This window comes from Telmatherina bonti, assembly GCF_933228915.1.
Source record: "Telmatherina bonti genome assembly, chromosome: 24".
Lineage (NCBI taxonomy): Eukaryota > Metazoa > Chordata > Actinopteri > Atheriniformes > Telmatherinidae > Telmatherina > Telmatherina bonti.
Genome location: NC_136633.1, coordinates 28,779,090 through 28,797,620, shown reverse-complemented (window position 1 = coordinate 28,797,620; position 18,531 = coordinate 28,779,090). Strand labels below are relative to the sequence as shown.

The 18,531-nt window shown below is 47.1% G+C and overlaps 1 protein-coding gene across 1 annotated transcript in view; it reads right to left on the bottom strand.

Moving 5' to 3' along the window:
- Nucleotides 1-1,068: 1,068 nt before the first annotated feature.
- The window catches only part of nalf1a (NALCN channel auxiliary factor 1a), a gene marked incomplete at both ends in the record, with an annotated part of 126,599 nt that continues 109,136 nt past the window's right edge, over nt 1,069-18,531 (bottom strand). The window contains 2 exons of the mRNA XM_079263618.1: nt 1,069-1,367; nt 5,094-5,265. Of these exons, the coding sequence (XP_079119744.1) occupies nt 1,069-1,367; nt 5,094-5,265 (471 nt within the window). The remainder of the gene's footprint in view (nt 1,368-5,093; nt 5,266-18,531) is intronic.

The window sequence follows — 18,531 nt, the reverse complement described above, 5'->3', positions numbered from 1 at the left end:
TTGTGAGAAAGACACATTAGGACACATTAAAAGAAATAAAACACTTTGCTGAAGGGTTAGCTTAAGTTTCCAGCTGGGAATTTCTGTGTTTTGGTCTTTTAAAGCAGCTAAACTAATTCTGCCGCTGGAAACCATTCAACGATTGGTTGACAGAATGAGGCCCCCTGGTGTTTTGGCTTCATGCAACTCTTGTATCCCTGGCTTTTCCCTGCAGTCTCCTGCACAACAGCTGTAAATATCATGAGCCACTGGGCTTCCCGTCCACAAGACCACCCTTTGAGGTAAATTGATCGTCTTCAAAAGAACAGAAAACACGCTTAAACTCAGCGCCGACTCCTGAAATGCCGCTACCTTCTCCACTTCACGCCTACAAGTCAGTGGACAAAGTGAGCCAGTCTCAGAGCACTTGAGGTCCTAAAATGCTTAGGCATGTCCTGTCGGTAAGGGTCGGGAAAAGGTCCAGTAAGAATCAGAAATAAAACAGACAAACAAACACAAAGCTGAACATCAGAATACAGAAGAACCACGTACATTTTGTTTTCAGAGAAGCAAGACCCAACAAATGGATAAGCTGACACTCGCGGGCCCTTCAGCAGCATCACAGACAAGATACTAAAGGAGACGCCTCGAAGGTGATAAGGAACAGGAGGTGGAACTGATATGTCAAAACATTCTGCCACCTGAAAAACGCAGCAAAAATCTAAAAGTAATGACGAGTTGGAGCTCAAACTTCATGTCCGTGTTCCTCTGACGTGTCACCCGTACGCACACTGATTGGAGGAAGAGGAGGGTAGAATGGGAGGAGGAGAGGGACAGTATGCAAAAACATCTGGATGGGATAGAAACAATGAACAGGTTTCAAGTGGCAAGAGGTCAGTTCTCTCAGGGGATGGTTGGTGGCGTGGATGTCCAATACCAGACCCTTCAGCTCCAGTTAAACCCGCCCACTTCCTGTGGTTGGCGTTTCTCTGCAGCGCTTTGTAGCGACATCTCCATCACGTCCTGCCAGATGTGTCCCTGGCAGCCATAATCCTGCTCTGGTGACGTCACTCTTTCCAACGGCGAGGTTCACTCCTCATTTGAAGCACCCTCCTCTGGTGAGAAAATGGTGGCCATGCCCACCAGCGTGGAATTATGGGAGGCTGAAATGATGATGACAGTGTGTAGGAGAACAAGCGCCAGCAGGCAGATCTTCAGCCGCCCACTGCACAGTCTCGGGGTGGCGGCAGACGTGACCGAGGCGCCTTCGGGCTGACAGGAAGTAGCAGTTCTTTTTAGCGTCCCACCTGAAGGGCTGTCCATTTTGGAGTCCCATCGGACGTCGCAGCACTCCGACTCGCTGTCTGCAGGATGATCTCCCAGAAGCCCTGCAAAATACACCAGTACTGGATGAAGATACACACTTTGTGATGGTAACACATCAGGATAAACAATGCTCTGCAAATGAATGCACAGTGTATTAATCTTCCTGCGTGTTTGTGACTTCAAGGACATCTTAAACCGTCTTCTGGACCTCCCCCACCTCTACAGACCCATCAGATCCATCAGACCCATTAGACCCATCAGACCCATCAGACCCATTAGACCCATCAGACCCATTAGACCCATTAGACCCATCAGACCCATTAGACCCATCAGACCCATCAGACCCATCAGACCCATTAGACCCATCAGACCCATCAGACCCATCAGACCCATTAGACCCATCAGACCCATTAGACCCATCAGACCCATCAGACCCATTAGACCCATCAGATCCATCAGACCCATTAGACCCATCAGATCCATCAGACCCATCAGTCCCATCAGACCCATCAGACCCATCAGACCCATTAGATCCATCAGATCCATCAGATCCATCAGACACATCAGACCCATCAGTCCCATCAGACCCATCAGACCCATCAGACCCATTAGACCCATCAGATCCATCAGACCCATCAGAACCATTAGACCTATCAGACCCATCAGACCCATTAGACCCATTAGATCCATCAGACCCATCAGATCCATCAGACCCATCAGACCCATTAGACCCATCAGACCCATCAGATCCATCAGACCCATCAGACCCATTAGATCCATCAGACCCATCAGATCCATCAGACCCATCAGACCCATTAGACCCATCAGATCCATCAGACCCATCAGACCCATTAGACCCATTAGATCCACCAGATCCATCAGACCCATCAGACCCATTAGACCCAATAGACCCATTAGACCCATCAGACCCATCAGACCCATTAGACCCATCAGACCCATTAGATCCATCAGATCCATTAGACCCAATAGACCCATCAGATCCATCAGACCCATCAGATCCATCAGATCCATCGGACCCATCGGACCCATCGGACCCATCAGATCCATCAGACCCATTAGACCCATCAGACCCATCAGACCTGGCTGTGTGGCTCTAATCAGGAGGAGAACCAAACGATGACCCTGACGGTGATGCATCGCTGCTGCGAGGGGGAACTGTAAAAGACTTAAACTGCTAGCGCGTCAAAGGGCTGTCGCAGCGCCGATCTGCACATGGACGCCACGTTGAGGAGTTCTCACCGAGCAAAGCAGCCAATGGAGAACTGCCTCATCGGGTGGACCAGATCTAGCCTTTATGCACCTCTGATGAGAAGTTATTTATCTCTTTATCTTTTGTCCACTTCAGGACAGCCTGTTTTTAACTTGAAAACTGCAGGACACCGTCGGATCCTTCCTACAACTGGATCGTTCAGCGCTGCATCAGACCTTTATCCAACACTGCATGTAGAAAACACATCTAGGACTTACACAGCAATGCAGTGTGACGACCCTCTTGGGGTTCAGTTAGGAGCATCTGGTCAGTCCTGGTTTATATTCTATTATTATTATTATCTGTCCCCCCAAACACAAACACACACACACAGCTTGTCCTGTTTGTTCTGATTTTGTTGGTCGCTTTATGCTGACCAATAAATTCTATTACTTCTTGGTTGGAAACCTGCCTCGCACCGTTTTTGTCATGGCTTTGGAGTCGGGTCATTAGCAGTAAAAGGACATAAAACAGACTGAAAGGTTTGTATAATATACCTGTACCGCCCTTTTGGAAGAATTAAGTTCTGACTGGTCAGGGTGTCAGGATAAAAAACATCCAACAAGATTTAGTCTTTCCAAGTGTGAATAGCTTATAACTTATTTTATTGAAACACCAGTCATCTCTGAATAAATATCTCTAGATGAAAAAATGTAACGACTTTCTGTATTTGTGAATCTATAATGCAAAATATGATGAAAATATGAGTGAATTTGCATCACCAGGAGATTATGTCATACAGAGGTTTATAGACCTGGCCAGGGAGACCTGGCCGGGAGTAGCAGTTCCTGTTGTCTGTTGTCTTTCTGTCCTCTTCCCCCCACACAGCAGAGGCAGATGGCTGCCTGTCCTGAGCCGGGTTCTGCCGGAGGTTTCCTTCCTGTTAAAAGGGAGTTTTTTCCTTCCCACTGTCGCCAGTGTGCTTGCTCAGGATGGGAGATTGAGTTGGACTCAACTCAATCTGTTGGTTTCCTTATATAGGCTGTTATGAATTGGCCTTCATTATGTTTTCCCCTCTGTCTGTAAAGCGTCTTGAGATGGCATTGCCGTGATTTGACGCTATATAAATAAAGTTTAATTGAATTGAATTGAATAGACTGGTGCTGGTTCCTGAACCTAAAAGCCCATTCAAGCTTAGATACGCAGAATGATGGATAGTTTCGTCCGTCTTCTGTGTCGCTGACGCACATAATTTGGTCTTTTAAAGGATCTTAGATATCTGTCACTTGATGCAGAAAACAGAGCAATAGCACTAAAAACGATGGGAGCAGTGTTGAGTTGTATATCTGACAGAGGAAGGAATAAACCAGAGATGAAGAGGAACAGGAACCAGGCAACGCAGGAACCTCTGAATAAAAAGAACCCCAAGACGAAGAAGTTGGAAAAAAAAACTTTGTGATTTTTCTTCTTCAGGTGATTTTAGACAGTTTTAAACAACCTTACATGCATTTTGTGCATTTCTTGCATCCAACCGTGTCAGAATGTGGACTCTGCCCCCTAGTGGACGAACCTTTAACACGTTAACGTAAAAGATGCATGGAATGATGACGATGGCGACATATGGCTTTAGAAACGGACGTCCCCATTCACGTCCGTAAGACGGCAGAAATGGGCTCTAAGGTTGAACTGGCTGGTACGTCCAGAGAAAAAAAAGTTGGTCTGAACCTGGAATTTTGGTTTTCAGTCTATATTTGTCCCCATATTCCAAATATGATGAATTTGGTCTGTGAAGATAAATCATGATCCAACACATGAACAAATGGCAGATAAGAGAGTTGATTGAGGAAAACTTCCCAAACTTCCGTCATGCCAGGAGTAGAGCCACGAAGAAGGCGGCAGATGCAGTCAGACACAGCAGACGTAGAGCAGCTTCATTATCTCTGAGAGCTGCCAGTCTCAAGCAGTTCTGACTGCGATGGGAGGGGAACTAATCAGCAGCCACATGATAATAACAAACCTTGTGTTGATTGTAGAACACCTGTCTCTGCCTGTCCCTTTTTCTTCACACTGTACCATTGTGAAGGTTTTTCTATAAGAGGTCTGAAAGGCCAGTCTCTGCATCAGCAGAGACCATAACTGCCTGAATAGAGCCGTGTTTGTCTGCAGGATGACTTGCAGATTAAAAGATAAGCTGTATCCGATCCTTTGAGGTTTGCATATAAAGAAACTTACACTGAATATTGACATAAAGAACCAATAAGTTCATCAGTACATTGTTAAAACGCCCTTGTATCCTTGTTGCAATTCTCCAACATGCCACTAGATGTCAGGAGAAAGCTTTCTGGGCAAGAAAGAAACCCTCACATTTCCCTGGAGGGATACCATCTAGTCATTTTGACATGTACTGTGGATAAATTCATTCTGTGCAGCCTTTTAGAAAATGTTTTTCACTACTGGAAGAGAAATAGAGAATCCTCCTCTGAAGAGAACAAGGCTGCTCAGACGCCCACTCCTGCCCGTCTTTATCTGTTGGACTGAAGGATGCAGCAACCAGATCAGACAATGAGCTTGTGTTCACCTGTGCAGATGAAGCTGGGGCTTCCGCCATGAATCAGGTCGTCGTTGTCAGGCAGGATGAATGGACAGCTCTGCTGGACCTCCAGGCAGTACTGGTGGCACGGTACTGTCCTCTGACAGGACTTCTGGGTGGTGGGGAAATACTGAGCACATAACCAGGGCTTGTAGGCCATCTGAGGCGGTGGGAGAGACAAAAAAGGACATTTAGATGCAGGTTCATAAACATTGGTGGAATTTATCTGGATCTGTTGTTAGAGTTTCATAAGAGCCCATTTAATTTTCCAGAGAAGAAACAATAATTACCCAAACCTTTAGGGCACAAAGTTTTACAAGTGAAATTGGCAGTTAACCTGCTAGCCTCTGCTAAACTCAACAGGGATCTGACTTGGTGTTTACAATGTTGATGCAAACCACAAAATAAGCTCCCCAGTCTCATACGATATACTGGAATCTAATTCAGTTTGCACAAGATGCATCTGCGTAAGAAGACAGATGGTAGCATGAAATAGCCAAAGCTTCAGACTTAGCAACACAACACGAACTGGACAAACCCCAGTCTAAAACTGGACTAAAACTCATTATTTGTTCCTATTTTCTTTTCTTACTGATAATTACCATCATAACACATCATCAGTCTCCATCCCGAGGGATGACATTTCCAATAAGCAGGTTAGCTTGTAAATGCTAGCATCTTTCACAGATCACCACAGTTAATCCATTAGAGAACATCAAGCTTCTTTAAATGGGTTTTCCTTTTAAATCTTCAATTTGTGTATTTATTAAATGTGAAAAATGTGTTTTTCACAGCTTACAGTTGAAAACTAAAAACACGAGAAAGAGTTCAAGTTGCTTAAATCAGGAAGCAAACAATATTAGCATGTTTATATTAACTTACATGAATTGTTTTCTGAGCATCTCTGATTAATAAATGTAAGTTTGGGCAAAAGTTCTGGACTGTCAGAACTCATAATGACAAGACTAAAAACTTTACAGTCTAAACAGTCAACAGGTAAGCTAGCAGATCAAGGCTGTTAGCCAAAATGCTAATCTGCACACCTGACATTTAAGTCCTCAGGTCCCTGCGTTAAGTTAGAGTCATATTTAAACTTTAGTAAAGTGACAAAAGTTCCTAGTAAAGAAAAGATTAGTGAAGTAGGTTACTCCAATATGAGAGTGCAGCAGTTTGAAGCTAAATGCTAATATGCTCACAGTGCTACTGATTATCTGACAAGTAGCAGGCACAATAAAAACTGTGTAAATTAGCACGCTAGCTAATTATCTAGTAAAAATTCAATGAAATTGTAGGGTTTCTTTTTGTTTTGCCATTTCTCTGTTATTCACAGTCGCTGTCTTTTTGGTTGAGCTGAACCAGACAGATACCGGCTTCAAACGGCACGTGTCAGTTGAATGAGAAAAGATGCACGTCATGTTATAAAGGATGAAAAAAATAATGGATGGTTGGCAGCAGCTTGGTCTCTTCAATGTAAAGCATCGTCCTCTGCCTTAAACCAGTGGAAAGTCATGTTTACAGCAAGCAGATCTTTATTCCATCCATCCCAGGACAAACATAGCTTGGACTTAGCTTGTGTCCTAACCCAACTCCTGCCTCCCGTCCCCGAAAGGCAACACAGTAGTTCAATTACTCTCTCGCAGGGCGGTGAGACGTGCAAAGAAAAGCTCTGTCTGGCAAATAATGGAGGAAAATGTTGCTATTATGAGATGAAAGACACCAGGAGAGTAATGTGACTGCCTGACAAATTCAAGCGAAAATGTACAGCAGGCCTTTTCAAGTCGTGAATCAGAGTCTAAACAATCCATTAGCATCAGTCAGGTAGCAGGACCGTTCACAAATGCCAGCATAAGCACAGTTTTACATGAATGTTTTAAAAAAAAATGAGACGCTCTTAAGAAGAACTGAGCCGGTTTTACACATCCAGGTGATGGCGAACGATGAAACGAGTAAAATAAAGATTTCTGTCTTCCTGTGTGGGATGGTGAAGTCTGAAATTGAAAATGAATCCATTAATCTGAACATTTCTCAGGCTGCAGAGTAGCTGTGATTTAATAAGTTTTAATAATAAATCAGCTGGAGAGCCAACATTTAAATGTCTATAAGTCTAATAAGTCAGTTTGTTTTCATACAACTAACTGCATTATGTGAAGATTGTTCAGTTCTAGGCCCCCTGCCTCCTGAAATTATTACATAACAGATGGAGTTTGACACCAGTGATGTGAAGCCGGGACTACTTGTACCTCCAGACACGTGTTTGCATGTGTACAAAACAATTAATCTTATGTCGTCTGATTAAAAAGTACCCTGACAGTAGTATGTTAGATACTTCTTTAAACGGTGTGATTAAATTTAATTTAGTGTTAATTCTTAAACTAACAAGTTGTTTAGGAAATCAAATTGATCTACGTTTTAATCCGATTCTTCATCCGAAAAGAAAACTGACAGAGATGTTGCCATTATGTATTGTAGACCTTTATTATAGTTGTGTTAAATGCGAGGGGCAAAGTCTGACGGTTAAAAGTGAAGCCAATGTAGAAGTGCATAAACCTGCAGTTCCCCCTTCATCCACTAGGGGCTGCAAATCCCCATAGACTCCCATGTTAAAAAAAACCAACTTCACAGCAGAAATAAAAACGTTTACAGCAGAAATAAACATGTTTACAGCAGATATAAACATGTTTAAAGCAGAAATAAACATGTTTACAGCAGAAATAAACATGTTTACAGCAGATATAAACATGTTTACAGCAGAAATAAACATGTTTAAAGCAGAAATAAACATGTTTACAGCAGGAATAAACATGTTTACAGCAGGAATAAACATGTTTACAGCAGAAATAAACATGTTTACAGCAGATATAAACATGTTTAAAGCAGAAATAAACATGTTTACAGCAGAAATAAACATGTTTACAGCAGGAATAAACATGTTTACAGCAGAAATAAACATGTTTAACAGCAGAAATAAACACGTTTAAAGCCGAAATAAACATGTTTACAGCAGAAATAAACACGTGTACAGCAGAAATAAACACGTTTACAGCAGAAATAAACATGTTTACAGCAGATATAAACACGTTTACAGCAGAAATAAACACGTTTAAAGCAGAAATAAACATGTTTACAGCAGGAATAAACATGTTTACAGCAGAAATAAACATGTTTACAGCAGAAATAATCACGTTTACAACAGAAATAAACATGTTTACAGCAGAAATAAACACGTTTACAGCAGAAATAAACATGTTTACAGCAGAAATAAACATGTTTACAGCCTGGTTCAAAAATCCATTTTAGGTTTAATAGGTCAGGTTTACCTTCATGACAACTGTGGGGGAAGTGAATCTATTTCTAACTCGCCGTTTAAAAGTAATTTAATCTCAAAGTTCTGCATATTTAGGGGCGTGTCCTTTTGATTGACAGGTACCCGATCTCCCGCTTCATGTAAGAAGAACGTAGAACAACCGTGGTTTTTAGCCGGTTAACAACGTGACTTAGCTTTAGCCCGCTTACCTCCGTTAGCTGGTTAGCTCCTGTTATCTCCTGTTATCTCCGGGTTAGCTCGGTTAGCTCTTAGCTACAGAAAGCTCGGAGTTCGCTCGATGTCAATCATCCACCATGACACTCACAGCCCCCCTCTCAGCTCCACCTCTTTGCCCATATTTTTATTTTCCGGGTAAGACGACGCGCATGTCCCTGCCAAGATGGTGATGGTAGGAACCGCCCACCGAGCTTCAATTCAGCTCTTCAGAAACCTACGGGTGACGTCACGGAGGCTCCGCCCATCTTTTATATACAGTCTATGGTTAAATGTCAATAATATCAGGATGCAATTATTTCCTCATCTCATCAGGCCATATTTTATTCCCAGCAGAAGATAAACAACATTTCACATGATAAAACCGAAACATTTTATCATTCATTCATTTATTTTCTGAACCGCTTATTCCAATTCAGGGTCGCGGGGAAGCTGGAGCCTATCCCAGCTGGCTTTGGGCGACAGGCAGGGTACACCCTGGACAGCTTGCCAGTCCATCGCAGGGCCACACAGAGAGATGAACAACCACTCACACTCACACTCACTCCTAGGGGCAATTTAGAGTGACCAATTAACCTATCATGCATGTATTTTGGAAGGTGGGAGGAAGCCGGAGTACCCGGAGAGAACCCACGCATACACGGGGAGAACATGCAAACTCCACACAGAAAGGCCACTGACCAAACCAGCCAAGGATCGAACCAGCGACCTTCTTGCTGTGAGGCCACAGTGCTAACCACTGTGCCTGTGCAGCCCAACATTTTATCATTTCATGGAAAATATTAATTTGTATTCAAACTGAAATTTATTTATGCAGCACATGTAAAACAGCTGCTGACCAAAGAGCTTCACAGAACAGAAAATACAGATGAAACTTCTACAAGTATGATAAAAATAGAAAAATGAAACTAAACGATAAAACCTACAAATAAGACGGCAGTAAAATAAAATACAAGAAAAAAAATACAAAAATGAAACAGTATAAAAAGCCAAGATGTACCCACACAAGTTCGCTTAAATGATTAAAGGTAAAGAAAAAAACATGAGTTTTCAGTCTGGGCATGGACTGACCTACAGACTGAGAGGACAACATTTAAGTGAACAATTTCACTTAAATGTTCCTCAGAAAGAATAAAATACCATGAAAACATTTGGAGAAAAAGAAAGAATCTCTGTATGCTGGGACCAGGCTGGATGCTGGTGATGTTCTGCATTATAACACGATTCTCTACTGGAAACCAGTGCATGGACTCAGGAAGCTTCCAGAAACCAGTGTGAACCCAGTTCATGCAGGTTAAAGCACCGTCATATGTGAAGAGGATCCAGAAACACGCCGTCTTCTCTGGACCAAAGCTCATTTAAAATGTTCTGAGTGGAAACCTGGATGAAGATGTGGAATAGTTTGTGGACAGCATGGACGGCGTGTCCTGCAGACTAAAGAGGAGAGGGAGCATCCAGCTTGTTATCAGCCTGCATCTCTGATGGGATGGGGTTGCATTAGTGCCGATGGCGTGGGCAGCTTCCACATCTGGGAAGCTCCATCAATGCTGGAACATCTGCTCCCATCCAGACAACGTCTCTTTCAGGGAAGACCTTCCACCATGCTGGACCACATCCTGATGGTGGAACAGGAGAACTGGTCCAGCAGGACCATGCTGAACCACATCCTGATGGTGGAACAGGAGAACTGGTCCAGCAGGACCATGCTGGACCACATCCTGATGGTGGAACAGGAGAACTGGACCAGCAGGACCACGCTGGACCACATCCTGATGGTGGAACAGGAGAACTGGTCCAGCAGGACCACGATGGACCACATCCTGATGGTGGAACAGGAGAACTGGTCCAGCAGAGCCACGCTGAACCACATCCTGATGGTGGAACAGGAGAACTGGTCCAGTAGGACCACGCTGAACCACATCCTGATGGTGGAACAGGAGAACTGGTCCAGCAGGACCACGCTGGACCACATCCTGATGGTGGAACAGGAGAACTGGTCCAGCAGGACCACGCTGGACCACATCCTGATGGTGGAACAGGAGAACTGGTCCTGCAGGACCACGCTGGACCACATCCTGATGGTGGAACAGGAGAACTGGTCCTGCAGGACCACGCTGGACCACATCCTGATGGTGGAACAGGAGAACTGGACCAGCAGGACCACGCTGGACCACATCCTGATGGTGGAACAGGAGAACTGGTCCAGCAGAACCACGCTGAACCACATCCTGATGGTGGAACAGGAGAACTGGTCCAGCAGGACCACGCTGAACCACATCCTGATGGTGGAACAGGAGAACTGGTCCAGCAGGACCACGCTGGACCACATCCTGATGGTGGAACAGGAGAACTGGTCCAGCAGGACCACGCTGGACCACATCCTGATGGTGGAACAGGAGAACTGGTCCTGCAGGACCACGCTGGACCACATCCTGATGGTGGAACAGGAGAACTGGTCCTGCAGGACCACGCTGGACCACATCCTGATGGTGGAACAGGAGAACTGGTCCAGCAGGACCACGCTGAACCACATCCTGATGGTGGAACAGGAGAACTGGTCCAGCAGAACCACGCTGAACCACATCCTGATGGTGGAACAGGAGAACTGGTCCAGCAGGACCACGCTGAACCACATCCTGATGGTGGAACAGGAGAACTGGTCCAGCAGGACCACGCTGAACCACATCCTGATGGTGGAACAGGAGAACTGGTCCAGCAGGACCATGCTGAACCACATCCTGATGGTGGAAAAGGAGAACTGGTCCAGCAGGACCACGCTGAACCACATCCTGATGGTGGAACAGGAGAACTGGTCCAGCAGGACCACGATGGACCACATCCTGATGGTGGAACAGGAGAACTGGTCCAGCGGGACCATGCTGAACCACATCCTGATGGTGGAACAGGAGAACTGGTCCAGCGGGACCACGATGGACCACATCCTGATGGTGGAACAGGAGAACTGGTCCAGCGGGACCACGCTGAACCACATCCTGATGGTGGAACAGGAGAACTGGTCCAGCGGGACCACGCTGAACCACATCCTGATGGTGGAACAGGAGAACTGGTCCAGCGGGACCACGATGGACCACATCCTGATGGTGGAACAGGAGAACTGGTCCAGCGGGACCACGATGGACCACATCCTGATGGTGGAACAGGAGAACTGGTCCAGCGGGACCACGATGGACCACATCCTGATGGTGGAACAGGAGAACTGGTCCAGCAGGACCACGCTGAACCACATCCTGATGGTGGAACAGGAGAACTGGTCCAGCAGGACCACGCTGAACCACATCCTGATGGTGGAACAGGAGAACTGGTCCAGCAGAACCACGCTGAACCACATCCTGATGGTGGAACAGGAGAACTGGTCCAGCAGGACCACGCTGAACCACATCCTGATGGTGGAACAGGAGAACTGGTCCAGCAGGACCACGCTGAACCACATCCTGATGGTGGAACAGGAGAACTGGTCCAGCAGAACCACGCTGAACCACATCCTGATGGTGGAACAGGAGAACTGGTCCAGCAGGACCACGATGGACCACATCCTGATGGTGGAACAGGAGAACTGGTCCAGCAGGACCACGATGGACCACATCCTGATGGTGGAACAGGAGAACTGGTCCAGCAGGACCACGATGGACCACATCCTGATGGTGGAACAGGAGAACTGGTCCAGCAGGACCACGATGGACCACATCCTGATGGTGGAACAGGAGAACTGGTCCAGCAGGACCACGCTGAACCACATCCTGATGGTGGAACAGGAGAACTGGACCAGCCGGACCACGCTGGACCACATCCTGATGGTGGAACAGGAGAACTGGTCCAGCAGGACCACGATGGACCACATCCTGATGGTGGAACAGGAGAACTGGTCCAGCAGGACCACGCTGAACCACATCCTGATGGTGGAACAGGAGAACTGGTCCAGCAGGACCACGATGGACCACATCCTGATGGTGGAACAGGAGAACTGGTCCAGCAGGACCACGCTGAACCACATCCTGATGGTGGAACAGGAGAACTGGACCAGCCGGACCACGCTGGACCACATCCTGATGGTGGAACAGGAGAACTGGTCCAGCAGGACCACGATGGACCACATCCTGATGGTGGAACAGGAGAACTGGTCCAGCAGGACCACGCTGAACCACATCCTGATGGTGGAACAGGAGAACTGGACCAGCCGGACCACGCTGGACCACATCCTGATGGTGGAACAGGAGAACTGGACCAGCCGGACCACGCTGGACCACATCCTGATGGTGGAACAGGAGAACTGGTCCAGCAGGACCACGATGGACCACATCCTGATGGTGGAACAGGAGAACTGGTCCAGCAGGACCACGCTGAACCACATCCTGATGGTGGAACAGGAGAACTGGACCAGCCGGACCACGCTGAACTACATCCTGATGGTGGAACAGGAGAACTAGACCAGCCATGCAGCTCAAAGTGAGCTGATGCTGAAATCATTTTTAACATCTGACATGCTGATTATGTTCTCCTGGGAATAGAATAAGGGTTCCTGAGATCTACTAACTATTGGTTTTCAGCAGAGAATTTGCTCCAGACAGACAACCGTGTTAACAGCTTGTGTTGTAGAGGAGTATCTACGGTTTAGCCTGGATGTTTCTGTTGGGTTTTCCACCAGTCTTACCATGTCCCACCATGTCCTCATGCGCTTCCTGTTTGCGCCAAGAAGGAAAGATAACAGCGCAGCACAGCCCGTTCTAATCGTTCTAATAATCCGGTTAAGGTAATGGTGATGAGGAGGACGTACATGTTGCAGACATGTACGTCCTCCTGGCCTCACATGGAGGTGCTCTGTCAGCCAACATTTCCTTCTGGGTTTTTTCATGGCTAACATGATAATTAAAGCTATAGTGATCACAGCTCTTTGTGTATTAGGTGGTAATTTGGATGAATCACTCCACAAGATCAATTCCCATGATCCTCTGCTGTCATCGGAGAGGGACTCAACAGATGAATGCACAGCAGGAAAAACAAAAACCGGCTCAAGGCCGCGATAAAAATCACTCCCATCAGTGATTTGAGCCATTTCATGGCAGAAGTGGGGGAGCGTTCCACGCGTGGCGGATTCTCCGTCCGTGCAAGTGGCTGTGGCTTCATTTCACATGATTTTGCATAAAATTCTTGCAGCGGTGAGCTAATCTGTCTAGGGATGCCGTGGCTATCAAAGGAGAAGCAAAACAATACGATCACAGCGAGACGGGAAATCTGGGTCCTCCTGAAGATGTATGCTGGCAGTTGCCACGGTAACGGCTGTTTCTGCTTTTCATTAGAGCTCAATGGGAACTGCCCCGCTCGCCGTCGCTTTTTTTCCCTTCACGTGCACACATTTAGCCGTGCACCCAGGTCTGAGCGTGTGCGCAGCGTGAAAAGGGAAGCATACAGGAGCAAATTGAGTTAGTCAGGAAGCAGGCCTGGAGTCTGATTTGATCAGCTTAATGTGTGATCAGTGTGAATGTGGGGAAGCGGCAGTGAAAAGCCGCCGTCGCCATGCAGCTCCAGGCCGCTGCAGACACACGCACCAGACGCACGACCACCAGCGCTACCTGCAGCCGAATCATCCACCAACACGCTTCCAAATGCTTCGGAAATATGTCCACGCTCAGCGACTACGAGCTGACTACTACAGCCTGACATCTGGTTAGAAATTAGGACTGGAGCGCCGAAGCTTTGGCACTGAAGTGGCAGCAGTCCTGGCATCTGAAACTCACCACAGTGATGGTTGTTATATAACCCGCGGACTGTAGCAACAAGTCCTGTCTGCAGCGTGTAGATCTTCCTCTGACGGAGGCCTGGTGCTGCAGGACATACTGTTCCACGCTCCGTTCCTGTTCTAAACCTCCGCGTTAAGGTTCATCTGCAGCTACCAGGACATACTGTTCCACGCTCCGTTCCTGTTCTAAACCTCCGCGTTAAGGTTCATCTGCAGCTACCAGGACATACTGTTCCACGCTCCGTTCCTGTTCTAAACCTCCGCGTTAAGGTTCATCTGCAGCTACCAGGACATACTGTTCCACGCTCCGTTCCTGTTCTAAACCTCCGCGTTAAGGTTCATCTGCAGCTACCAGGACATACTGTTCCACGCTCCGTTCCTGTTCTAAACCTCCGCGTTAAGGTTCATCTGCAGCTACCAGGACATACTGTTCCACGCTCCGTTCCTGTTCTAAACCTCCGCGTTAAGGTTCATCTGCAGCTACCAGGACATACTGTTCCACGCTCCGTTCCTGTTCTAAACCTCCGCGTTAAGGTTCATCTGCAGCTAGCAGGACATACTGTTCCACGCTCCGTTCCTGTTCTAAACCTCCGCGTTAAGGTTCATCTGCAGCTACCAGGACATACTGTTCCACGCTCCGTTCCTGTTCTAAACCTCCGCGTTAAGGTTCATCTGCAGCTAGCAGGACATACTGTTCCACGCTCCGTTCCTGTTCTAAACCTCCGCGTTAAGGTTCATCTGCAGCTACCAGGACATACTGTTCCACGCTCCGTTCCTGTTCTAAACCTCCGCGTTAAGGTTCATCTGCAGCTAGCAGGACATACTGTTCCACGCTCCGTTCCTGTTCTAAACCTCCGCGTTAAGGTTCATCTGCAGCTACCAGGACATACTGTTCCACGCTCCGTTCCTGTTCTAAACCTCCGCGTTAAGGTTCATCTGCAGCTACCAGGACATACTGTTCCACGCTCCGTTCCTGTTCTAAACCTCCGCGTTAAGGTTCATCTGCAGCTACCAGGACATACTGTTCCACGCTCCGTTCCTGTTCTAAACCTCCGCGTTAAGGTTCATCTGCAGCTAGCAGGACATACTGTTCCACGCTCCGTTCCTGTTCTAAACCTCCGCGTTAAGGTTCATCTGCAGCTACCAGGACATACTGTTCCACGCTCCGTTCCTGTTCTAAACCTCCGCGTTAAGGTTCATCTGCAGCTAGCAGGACATACTGTTCCACGCTCCGTTCCTGTTCTAAACCTCCGCGTTAAGGTTCATCTGCAGCTAGCAGGACATACTGTTCCACGCTCCGTTCCTGTTCTAAACCTCCGCGTTAAGGTTCATCTGCAGCTACCAGGACATACTGTTCCACGCTCCGTTCCTGTTCCAAACCTCCGCGTTAAGGTTCATCTGCAGCTAGCAGGACATACTGTTCCACGCTCCGTTCCTGTTCTAAACCTCCGCGTTAAGGTTCATCTGCAGCTAGCAGGACATACTGTTCCACGCTCCGTTCCTGTTCTAAACCTCCGCGTTAAGGTTCATCTGCAGCTACCAGGACATACTGTTCCACGCTCCGTTCCTGTTCTAAACCTCCGCGTTAAGGTTCATCTGCAGCTAGCAGGACATACTGTTCCACGCTCCGTTCCTGTTCTAAACCTCCGCGTTAAGGTTCATCTGCAGCTAGCAGGACATACTGTTCCACGCTCCGTTCCTGTTCTAAACCTCCGCGTTAAGGTTCATCTGCAGCTAGCAGGACATACTGTTCCACGCTCCGTTCCTGTTCTAAACCTCCGCGTTAAGGTTCATCTGCAGCTACCAGGACATACTGTTCCACGCTCCGTTCCTGTTCTAAACCTCTGCGTTAAGGTTCATCTGCAGCTAGCAGGACATACTGTTCCACGCTCCGTTCCTGTTCTAAACCTCCGCGTTAAGGTTCATCTGCAGCTAGCAGGACATACTGTTCCACGCTCCGTTCCTGTTCTAAACCTCCGCGTTAAGGTTCATCTGCAGCTACCAGGACATACTGTTCCACGCTCCGTTCCTGTTCTAAACCTCCGCGTTAAGGTTCATCTGCAGCTACCAGGACATACTGTTCCACGCTCCGTTCCTGTTCTAAACCTCCGCGTTAAGGTTCATCTGCAGCTAGCAGGACATACTGTTCCACGCTCCGTTCCTGTTCTAAACCTCCGCGTTAAGGTTCATCTGCAGCTACCAGGACATACTGTTCCACGCTCCGTTCCTGTTCTAAACCTCCGCGTTAAGGTTCATCTGCAGCTAGCAGGACATACTGTTCCACGCTCCGTTCCTGTTCTAAACCTCTGCGTTAAGGTTCATCTGCAGCTACCAGGACATACTGTTCCACGCTCCGTTCCTGTTCTAAACCTCCGCGTTAAGGTTCATCTGCAGCTAGCAGGACATACTGTTCCACGCTCCGTTCCTGTTCTAAACCTCCGCGTTAAGGTTCATCTGCAGCTACCAGGACATACTGTTCCACGCTCCGTTCCTGTTCTAAACCTCCGCGTTAAGGTTCATCTGCAGCTACCAGGACATACTGTTCCACGCTCCGTTCCTGTTCTAAACCTCCGCGTTAAGGTTCATCTGCAGCTACCAGGACATACTGTTCCACGCTCCGTTCCTGTTCTAAACCTCCGCGTTAAGGTTCATCTGCAGCTAGCAGGACATACTGTTCCACGCTCCGTTCCTGTTCTAAACCTCCGCGTTAAGGTTCATCTGCAGCTACCAGGACATACTGTTCCACGCTCCGTTCCTGTTCTAAACCTCCGCGTTAAGGTTCATCTGCAGCTACCAGGACATACTGTTCCACGCTCCGTTCCTGTTCTAAACCTCCGCGTTAAGGTTCATCTGCAGCTAGCAGGACATACTGTTCCACGCTCCGTTCCTGTTCTAAACCTCCGCGTTAAGGTTCATCTGCAGCTACCAGGACATACTGTTCCACGCTCCGTTCCTGTTCTAAACCTCCGCGTTAAGGTTCATCTGCAGCTACCAGGACATACTGTTCCACGCTCCGTTCCTGTTCTAAACCTCCGCGTTAAGGTTCATCTGCAGCTAGCAGGACATACTGTTCCACGCTCCGTTCCTGTTCTAAACCTCCGCGTTAAGGTTCATCTGCAGCTAGCAGGACATACTGTTCCACGCTCCGTTCCTGTTCTAAACCTCCGCGTTAAGGTTCATCTGCAGCTACCAGGACATACTGTTCCACGCTCCGTTCCTGTTCTAAACCTCCGCGTTAAGGTTCATCTGCAGCTAGCAGGACATACTGTTCCACGCTCCGTTCCTGTTCTAAACCTCCGCGTTAAGGTTCATCTGCAGCTAGCAGGACATACTGTTCCACGCTCCGTTCCTGTTCTAAACCTCCGCGTTAAGGTTCATCTGCAGCTACCAGGACATACTGTTCCACGCTCCGTTCCTGTTCTAAACCTCCGCGTTAAGGTTCATCTGCAGCTAGCAGGACATACTGTTCCACGCTCCGTTCCTGTTCTAAACCTCCGCGTTAAGGTTCATCTGCAGCTACCAGGACATACTGTTCCACGCTCCGTTCCTGTTCTAAACCTCCGCGTTAAGGTTCATCTGCAGCTACCAGGACATACTGTTCCACGCTCCGTTCCTGTTCTAAACCTCCGCGTTAAGGTTCATCTGCAGCTAGCAGGACATACTGTTCCACGCTCCGTTCCTGTTCTAAACCTCCGCGTTAAGGTTCATCTGCAGCTAGCAGGACATACTGTTCCACGCTCCGTTCCTGTTCTAAACCTCCGCGTTAAGGTTCATCTGCAGGTTCATATACATACATATATATATATATATATATATATATATATATATATATATATATATATATATATATATATATATATATATACACATATGTTTGATCAAATCAAATGAGATGATCAAATCAAATCAAACTTTATTTGTATAGCACTTTTCATGCTTAAAAACAATACAAAGTGCTTTACATCATAAAATATCAAAATAGATAAAACACACACACACATACACCCATAGTCCCCTTTCATTCACCCACAACCACCCTCACCCATGCCCTCTTTGCCTTATAACAGTTAAAAGAAGATGAATGACCAGGTGCATTTGTACCAGATAAGGAAACGATATTCTCAGGGAGCCTC